This window comes from Pipra filicauda, unplaced genomic scaffold, assembly GCF_003945595.2.
Source record: "Pipra filicauda isolate LSUMZ 115617 unplaced genomic scaffold, ASM394559v2 scaffold92_size2517590_pilon, whole genome shotgun sequence".
In the NCBI taxonomy this organism is placed as follows: Eukaryota; Metazoa; Chordata; class Aves; order Passeriformes; family Pipridae; genus Pipra; species Pipra filicauda.
In genome coordinates this window covers 1,512,543-1,522,264 of record NW_024105120.1, presented here as the reverse complement: position 1 = coordinate 1,522,264, position 9,722 = coordinate 1,512,543, and the positions used below count along the sequence as shown (strand labels likewise).

General features: G+C 46.4%; 1 protein-coding gene across 3 annotated transcripts in view; it reads left to right on the top strand.

The window, feature by feature from the left end:
* The first annotated feature begins 930 nt into the window (after positions 1–930).
* Positions 931–9,722, top strand: part of LOC113992452 — a 42,134-nt gene continuing 33,342 nt past the window's right edge. The window contains exons 1-7 of one of the 3 annotated variants that reach the window (XR_005567235.1): positions 931–2,518; positions 3,016–3,315; positions 4,992–5,022; positions 6,202–6,256; positions 6,356–6,399; positions 7,874–7,928; positions 8,752–8,775. Coding sequence is in view for 1 of the 3 variants with exons in the window: in XM_039391271.1 (XP_039247205.1) it covers positions 4,999–5,022; positions 5,420–5,471; positions 7,874–7,928; positions 8,752–8,932 (312 nt within the window). In the remaining 2 variants the exon portion in view is untranslated. Of the gene's footprint in view, positions 2,519–3,015; positions 3,316–4,271; positions 4,403–4,991; positions 5,023–5,419; positions 5,472–6,201; positions 6,257–6,355; positions 6,400–7,873; positions 8,933–9,722 lie in introns of those variants that run through there. The other 2 variants (XR_005567234.1, XM_039391271.1) reach the window with 2 other exon arrangements.

Here is a 9,722-nt window from a genome sequence, read left to right as displayed (position 1 = left end):
TGATAAAAGCAAATTCAGCGCTGGGTGATCAGGGAGGGGTTTCAACAACTCCCAACACCTGTCTCACCCAAAGAAGACAGTTGTTCTACATTTATTTCCAACTAATTCATGAATATTCATTATATATAAGCATTACACATTATTAAGTCATACATTCAACAGATGTTTTTTCTTAGACAAGAATATTATCTATAAGTATCCATAATATATTGTCAAGTCAGACATTCAGCAGATGTTTGCTTGTTATCGATATAAAGTTCTAAATTTTTAAGAAAGGTGCTATTATCTAACTAAACAAAATTCCTTCACTATAAGTCTTACACAAGGTAAAAGGGAGGTAACTTGTTTTATCTCTTTACAGGGGCCCAATTAAGTTTTACGATTTGTTTTTCTTTTCTCTCTCCAGGTCATATTGACCTTACACGATTTTCTTTTAATTAGCCCAAATCATTTTCTCAGTTTATCACAATAACTCAACTGGATTAAGTCCAAGAGAGGCAGAGAGAAAAAAGGAAAACCAGAAAGAAGTGGAGAAAGCTAGGAATAATGACAGGAAGCATGGAAGAAAAGTTTACCACCACCATGAACTCAGTGGTGGATCTTGTCTTTGGCAGTGTGGGGAGAGATCTCTGTTGAGTCATGTGAGCGGAGTTATCGCAGCGAGTGTCAGCCCTGCGATGCTCCCTGAGGGAGTGTGTGTGTGTGTGTGTATGTGTTTGTGTGTGTGTGTGTTTCTGTGTCTGTGTGTTTGTGTGTTTTTGTGTGTGTGTGTGTCTGTATCTGTCTGTCTCTGTGTGTCTCTGTGTCTGTATCTGTGTGTGTCTGTGTGTCTCTTTGTGTGTGTCTGTGTGTCTCTTTGTCTGTGTCTGTGCGTCTCTGTGTCTGTCCGTCTCTGTGTCTGTGTGTCTCTGTGTCTGTGTGTCTGTGCCCTCGGTCCGTGCCGGCCGTGCCTGTGGGGAAGGTTTCCCGCCTTGGCCCGCACGGCACAGCCCTGGTTCACTGGTGTATGTGGGGCAGTCCCGCCCACACGGGGCCTGAGCTGACTGTGGATCTCCGAGGCTTTCTGCCTGGCTTCCCAACAGGGAGCCTGGGGGAACTCTGCAGTGTTCTGAGTTACAGCATAGCCCAGGTTTTCAAAAGCCGGGAAGAGCAAATTGACAAACACCCTCCCTGGGCAGGGGAACGATGGGCAGAAATGGTGTCTCCACAGGGGTGGGGAAGCTTATATTAAAAAAGGTACAGACGTCTCTTAAAAAAGTGGGTGTTTCAGTAGACAGCAGACCCTTCTGGTCTGAATTAGGATGTCATCTAGTGCGATACAACTTATTTCTTTTAAAGAACAGCCCCTCAGCATGAGACGAGGCAGCTCTGCCTCTTCTTTAGGGATGTTTAAACTTGCAGGAGCTGATGATTGGTGTGGTATTTGAGAAAATGTCAGTGCTGGGGAAGACAAGGCTCTTACCTTGCAAACTGGGGCACTTGAGAAGACGAATCTAGAAATTGTGTGTTGACAGTAGTCTGGAGACACAGGAGAGAGATACCTGCATCCATTATGCCTGCATGCTGTTCCTTCCCCAATGTCCATAAATATTAGAGCAGGAGATTCCCTTCTTTTGCCGTAGTATTTCACTGATGAGGTGTAGTTTAAAGGGTCTGGTTTTCCATGAAGTCACTGTGCAGGGCGTGTGACACAGCTTTCCTGGTGTTTTGCTGTGGGGCTGGTGGAATTGAGTGCTGGCAGATATGGCTGAGGAGGAACAGGGTGATCTGACCTGCTGTTTTCTGAATTCCTGAGGCCTTCTTACTAATTCAATTTATGGGATTGTTTTAAATGGAACTGTGTGGTGTCCCAGGTCAGCGCCTTTCCAAATATCCATTTAAAGTAGAGAGTGAGTTTTCAAGCCTGATTATAGAGTAGGCAAAGTTCAGTCTTTGAAAATGGCAACACCTTCAAAATAGCGGATTCCCTTTTCCTCTCAGGTGGAGAGTTGGGGCAGAAGTCTGAAGGAGAACAAGAATGGTAGTTGCTCAGATCAATCATTGCAAGGGGATCTGCCAGCTCATGTGCTTATGACCCCCGTTGACTGCTTCTCAATTTGTTTCACAATTAAATGGGTGGACAGTTTTTCCTTCCCACCCTTCTTGATGAATGGTATCAGGAGTAGAAATACCTTTTAAGAAAGATGCATGCTGTCCCTTGTGTGTCTCATTCCTATGTGGGACAGCAATTGCTTGCCCCAACTGATTTGTCAGCTGTAACCAGTCTGTGATTTCCCAATTACTGTCATGCTGGACATGTGGCATTGTCTGACAACCATGGGTTCTGCACAGAGTATAAAGGGGTTGATAACTCTGGTGTAAGATGTTCATCATCCTTTCTCTTTCTCTTTGTGAAAGCTTGTCCGAGAAGAACAGAGACTTGCTTCGTCTTGAGGCACAAGAGAAGAGGAGACGGGAGGCTCTAGGGGAGAAAGACCAGTTCCCTGGGAAGGCTCCCATCTTTGCAAAACCCCACAAGGTAATAGCAGTGGGGTGTGGAGGGGAAGGAGAGGAAGGAGAGCTGTGCCTTCTGCATGGGGTGTAGCAGACTTGAGCATGGTACAGGCAAACACAGCATCTTCCCATCTGCTGAACTTCAGTTCCTCAGAGGATGCGCTTAAAGCTCTGCTGGCTGTGCAAGAGCACGATGGACTTGGGGTTGGTCTCCTGTAGCAGGAGGGAGAACAAGAGCAGCTTGGCTGCCTGTTTGTCTGCAGCTGTGGTGATAAAAAAGTGGATCTGATGTTGGTGCTCCTGAAGGCTGCAGGTGCACCTGCAAGCTTGGCTTGGAATGACTGGCAGTGGCCAGAGCAGTCCCGTTTGCTTTGGAGAGACTGTCAGGATCAAGACCAGCTTGCCTAACTTCATTTGTGCTGACGCGTGGTGATTCAATTAAGATCCTGAGGAATGCCTCTTGCTGAGCTGGATCTCTTGGGGTGCTCCAGAACTTTCCAGCTCTCTGTTCTTGTGTTGCAGACTGATAACAAAGATGCGCTGTCAAGGTGCATTAGGAACGTCCTCGGAGATTATAATGATTTCAAGGAGTACATGAGGAAGAATTTGCGGAAGGTCATATGGATTCCAAAAAAGTTCAAGTCCAGGTCACAGACCAGGAGCAAGTGTTGTGAACCGAGCTCCAGACAAACCAAGACATTTCAGAGCTCAGTGACAGAACAACCACTTAAAAATTCGAAGACATCAGAATCATCTGAGCTTGAACCTTTCCTGGAGAAAACCAACACCACGGATGCGCCATCCATTGAGGACATTTTGAGGGTAGGTGCTCTTAAAGAACAGAGCTCTGTGTTTCCTTCTATTTTGCGTGCATTAAGGTAAGGGGTGGGGAAAAACACAGCGCTCCACTTCTGCTCACTCAGTGGGTGTTGCTGTTGCTGCAAGTGTGTTGTGGGCTGTGCTGAGGAGCAGTAAAGATCAAAGTCAGCCTCAGATACAGCTGGAGTTGTCAGATCAACCTTGCTCTCAGGGTGTGAGTGTAATACAGTCCAGTGCAGTTCAAGAGCCACACTGACAAGGCTTGTGAGACAGACAGAGCTGCTCCATCCTCAAGTCAGGAGTTCCCTTTCCTGACCTTCCTTCCTCCCAAGGCACTGGACACACTGCCTTGTGTCCATGCTGCCAGCATGTTGGGCCAATTAATCGGTGACAGAGAGGACACAAACACCAGTAGAGGGAAGGGTCCTACTTGATTAGCAATATTAAGGCAACACCAAACCAAAATACTGCATTTAATATGGCAGTAAGCTTAGCACACACATCATTTGTGCAACAACCAGACTGAACAAGGTAATACATCTAATCATTCCTATACCAGCAAAGAACAGTGATAAAGAAGATACATCCCCAGTTACCCCGTTAATCCATTACCCTCATCCAGACGACTTCATTCGCTGGGGAGCCCCAGTCACAGTGAAGGGTGGGAGAACCACTCCCGGTTCCTGGGGAATCCTATGCAGTGCGTGCACTCGTAGGTGAGGTCTCCATCTTTGCTCTGTGAGCAGCACACGGGGTCCCAGTGTCTAGGTCTGAGTCTGTGTCACCCTGCGCACGGTGTGAAAATGCCGTGTGCTGGCTGGGGTTGCAGCCCAAGGACTCCAGCTGGAAGTCTGGCATCCCTTTGTGTTTCACCAGACAGTCTGTGTTCTTGCCTGTTAGGAATGCATATCGATATTTTTGTAGGCACCTCGGGGAAACGTGAAATTTCCTCTGTGTCTCTCAGCAAATATCCTGAGAGCTGCTTCTCTCAATTGTTTTCCAGGAAATGATCTTTCCATTTTCACGTCCCGTGTCACCTCTGCAGTCGCCTCCAAAAGCAGAGCCTTCCCAATTGCCTTACTCAACAACGGTAAACCAGCTGCTTTTTGCCAGGGCTCTTGGTAAATTCCAAGAGAGCCTTCTGCCTCTTGCATGTGCTTTCACCTGCTTTTTAGCCCAGTGGATCTCGAGGTGGGAAGCAACTGCGATTGTGCTGCTGAGTGTTTTGGAGTGGGCTGAGATGGTGGCAAAATGATCTTTCCTCTTTTCAGTTGTTTTTAGCAAGTTTTGTCTTTTTAGGGTTGCAAGACTTTTGAGCCAGAGGAGGTAGATGTTGATGTACAAAAGCCATATTAACTTTATTGTCAAGAAAAGATATTTGCTGATTCTGTTAAGCTGCTTGGCACTTCTTGTAAAGTTTTAAAATACTTCTTCAAAGATGTACCTACCCCTAATGTGCCAGTAATACATTTTTGGTGGCAGTAGCACGTATCATTTCTGTGCATGCTAACGTATGTCAGGCCAGCTTGGACTCTGGAACACTTCCCAGTCAGACTCCGACAAGCCAGTCAAAGTGTTTAGTCAAAGTAGGTAACACCTGGGAAACCAAGCATTGGTAAAGTGCTATTGAGAGAGCTGATTTATTTCATTCTCAGCATGCACTTTGTCTTTCTTTCTAGGACACAGATGGCTCTGCAGCTCAGAATCAGGGTAAGCAGAAATCCAAAGCAAACACCCAGTTATGTATTGACAGGTCATTTTGTGTGTGGTGTGTGAAATGTTGTGGAGAACATCAGATGTTTACATGGATTAAGAAGGGTGATTTCCTCTGCTTTGTTGAACAGGGATGACTTTAGAAATGGCCTTAGAGACTGTAAACATTCATTACGTAGAAATGAAGGTAGCAGTCCAGCAGGGCACAAGCAGTATTTCATTAGGAAACCCCCTTCGGAAACCCCACTGGGAAAGCCCATGGAGTGATGAATAATCTCAGTGGCAAGCATGTTCCGGAAGAAAGTGACTTTCCAATCTGCTGCTCAGAGATCATAGGGTGAAAGAGGCTAGAAGTGAGGCAACTTAATCCAACCTATTCCTGTTTGATGTGCAGAGCAGTCTGGCACAGCTTCAGGAACATTGCCGAGCTCTCAGCCCAGAACATCGTAAGTAACCAGATTCTGTTCCCAGCTCTACTGGGCAGTTTCTTAAAAGAACCTGGAAGGCACAAAAACTGGTGCTCCTTGAGGATTCTGAAACTTCAGGTTTTATCAGTCTGATTTTTCTTAGAAAACTCGAGTGCAGGGAATTTTCATTAATAAAAACATTATTATTTCCCGGTGGACTCACAGAAAGGTTTAGGATAGAAAAGACCTTTAAGATCCTCAAATCCAACCATTAATCCAGCAATGCCAAGTCCAGTAAACCATGGAATGGTTATATGGTCTATAATATAACCAAACCAAAACTGAAGAAAATCCCCCAAGTATTACTGTCGTAGCCTTGGGGAGCAGTGCAGGCTGAGAGCATGGGAGTCTCTTCCTGTGCAAGGATCAGACTCCTTCCCCCCTGCGGGCTGGGCCAGGGAGCCTTTTGTGAGCAGCATTCCCTCCCTGAGCTTGGTCTTTGCTGCCTCTAGATGGCAGCCCTTGTTCCTGACCTCCATTGCCCAATATCCCCAGGTCAGCTGGGAAGCCCAATGAAATGCCTGGCTGTGTGTTACCATTTTACCACCCATTCAGGCAGTGACAGGGCTTTGCAGCCTGAACGTGCTAAATATTCAGAAGGGATAGGGGAGGTTAATTCGTTTTAGCAAGCACGACCCAAGTTGTTCACTGTCTGGTGCTTGAGAATATGTCTACCTAGGCTGATATTTATGTTCTGGTTGTCTTTCAGCGTGCTCGTAGACGACCTGCAGCTCAGTGACAGTGAGGAGAGTGATGACAACCAGGTCAGTTTGGGATGTTGTATCATCTCAACTTCTTGCATTGCTATGAGTTCCTTAAGCTAACCTTTCCTCCCCCTCTCTTTGTTTTTGTGAACAAAACAGATTGTTGAAAGGCCACCTTCTCCACTTGCTCCTCCAAGATACAGGTTTGTTCCCAAACTACTAGATAGACCAAATTAGGAGAAAAACAAACCTTTTTTATATGAGGGAGAAATCAGAAAGGGTTCCTAGTTTCTCCTGTAGCCACTGGCTTTGGTTTCTGGCTGCCTGAGGGTGCTGTTGAAAACTGGCTTCAGCTCTGTGGGGTTTTCCTGAAAGCTCCAGTTAGAAATGTATAATCCAGGCATGCTGCAGTTTGCCTGTGAACCAGAACTGTGTTCATATTCTCATTGTAAAGGCAGGGAGGGGCACAATCTGCTAAGTGAATGGCTAGGATAGAAAATGTGAAGTTGGTCTGTGGATAAGAGCAGATGAACCACTTGTGGTTTGTGGAATTGCTGTTGGTTGTGAGACCGTGGCCAGCTTTGGCAGTGGCACGGACCTATTTCCCTGAAAATGCCCCCATCTGTGTCAACTGCTTTGGTAGGAGTGTAAAAGGATTTGTGTAGGTAATGGGGATAGTGTTTATGTAAGGGAATCACATTTTTATTCCAGGATTTTGCTCCTCTATTGTCATGTAAACATAAAACCAAACTGCTTAGGGTGTTTAGAGGTGACCCACAGAGCTGTAAATCTCATTTGCTTGGTTCATAATTTGACATGAAAGAGTGTGAAGATTTGTGTAGTTTTCCTAACAGGCCTCAGGAACACCAGTGTTCTCCTCCTTTCTCCAGGACGATGGGGTTCATTGGTGATCATTCCTATTTGTTTTCTTGCTGTGAACTGTGCTGTGATGAGGGGTTGGTGTCTTATTTTTCTTCTATGCCCATGAGAAAAATTTCTCACAGAGAGCCTGTAGTTGGAAATGAGGTTGGAATGAAGAGAGTTGTGAGCAGATTAAGTAAAACTCCTGTCCTGGTTCCCAGGCTTTTTCCCCCAGTTTTGGAAGGACACTGGAGGAATTCTCTGGGTTCATGAGTCAGGCCCCAGCTAGTTTCCAGAAGGAACAGGAATGTATGTGTGTCAGGAGACTTCAGCAGGAAAACAAGGAGCCCTGTGACAGGAGAAATACTGGTAGCCCTTGAGCACAGAGAGCGTGAACATGCACAGCTTCTGGTGCACAGAGGGTGCTTTCTGTCCCTTGGGGAGCAGTGCAGGCTGAGAGCATGGGAGTCTCTTCCTGTGCAAGGATCAGACTCCTTCCCCCTGCAGGCTGGGCCAGGGAGCCTTTTGTGAGCAGCATTCCCTCACTGAGCTTGGTCTTTGCTGCCCTTGTTCCTGACCTCCATTGCCCAATATCCCCAGGTCAGCTGGAAAGCCCAATGAAATGCCTGGCTGTGTGTTACCATTTTACCACCCATTCAGGCAGTGACAGGGCTTTGCAGCCTGAATGTGTCAAATGTTCAGAAGGGATGGGGGAAGTTGTTTTGTTTTGGCAAGCCCAACCCAAATCTTGTTCAGAGTTTGGTGCTTGAGAATGTGTCTGCCTTGGCTGATATTTATGTTCTGGTTGTCTTTCAGCGTGCTCCTGGACGACCTGCAGCTCAGTGACAGTGAGGAGAGTGATGACAACCAAGTCAGTTTGGGATGTTGGACACATCAGGCACACAGACGTGCCTTGGAATCATCTCACCTTGTTGCATTGTTCTGAGTTCCTTGAGCTAACCTGTCCTTCCCCTCTTCTCTTTCTTTTTGTGACCAAAACAGGTTGTTGAAAAGGTTCCTTCTGCACTTGTTTCTCCAAGAGACAGGTTTTTTACCAAACTTCTAGCTAGACCAGATAAGGAGAAAAACAAACCTCCTTTTTATGGGAGGGGGAGATGGGAAAGGGTTCCTGGTTTCTGTCATGTATTGTTAGTCAGAAGCAATATTCAAGACAGACTAAAGTGCCCTGTGTGAGCATTAGAGGAAGAAAGGTGGGGAAGCCCAGAACTTTTCCTCTAGGAGAGCACTGACCCACATTTTGTCTTGATCAAGGAACACAGATGGAGAAGGGAAAACTTAAGGGGAAGAATAGAAAACCAAAAAACCATCCTGAAATCTGGTAGCCTTTATTGGAAATTTTTTTCCAGTTGAAAGGACTGAGGCTTTCAGAAAAGCCCTGACCAGTTTAGATGGGGTTTTTAAAGTTGAGTTGGCCAAATGCAGCTTCAGAATGTAGCAGTGATGTCCTGCTTACATATTTGTCTGACTGGGTTGAAGTTGAAAGATTTATTATTTCCAGAGGTTTTTTCATTCCAGTGCTTTATGTTTTGAGTATGGCAGAGTCTTCTCCCCTCTCCTCTCGTTGCCAAAACAGAGGGTTTCAGTTTTATTTCTAAATACTGCCATGTCAATATAATAAGTAAATAATCTTCACCCATGCTCCTTTGTAATTTCATCTCCTGGTGGCTTTGCAGTGCCCTACAGTCCCAGCTCAGGAGTGTGGCATCATCTCCATCCAGCAGCTCGGAGACCAGTGACTCAGAGAGCTCCGTAGACTGGGAGACCGTTTACTCAGAGAGGTCCTCTGGCTTGGAGATGGAGACCGCCTTGAGTGACGGTGACGTGAGTGACCCTCCAAGTGCACCAGCACCTGAGGTGAGTGCAAATGAAATGTAGGAACTGCTTAATACAGCCTCCTGCCTCAGCCTGCCTGCTGTCTGAGTGCAGGCAGGACAGGAGACCTGAAATAGTGTTGTCCTTCAGGTGTCACCACCCCTGAGCTGTACATGCAGCACACAGGGCGCACAGCCAGGGTTGCAACCTCACTGTTTCTTCCTCCTCCCTCTCCAGGCTTCAGCACTGGAGGACTGTATTATCAAACAGATGTTGATCATTGAGGCCAAACAGAAGTAACCAAGGATGACAATGACAATGCTGAAACAAGCAAAAAGTGAAGCCATGGATTTTTTACTGGAGCTTACAGAGCCATTACCCAGAACGCCTATGCACAGAAAACAGTCAGGGGCCACAGCCTAAAGACTGCAAAGGAGGATCATTCAGCATATTCACCAAAAGTTTCATCTGTCAGCTTCAAAATGGACTAAGCATGGAATTACAACTCCAGAAGTACTAGACAACAATGCCAAAGGACAAGGGGGAACACTTCCAGCAGAAACCACCAGAGGTCTAACCACGCTGTTACTGAGGGTATTTCACTGACAAACTCCAGAAGGGAAGCAGCATCTCTGACACAGCAAAGGTGTCAAGGGGACACCTGAAGGACAACACTATTTCAGGTCTCCTGTCCTGCCTGCACTCAGACAGCAGGCAGGCTGAGGCAGGAGGCATTTCAGGCATCCTCGGTGGCCAGGAATTTCTGGCTTACCCCAGTGTAGCATTTGCAGTGCTTCTGGTAGATGTGCTGAAGCTTCCCTGCCAGTTTGCA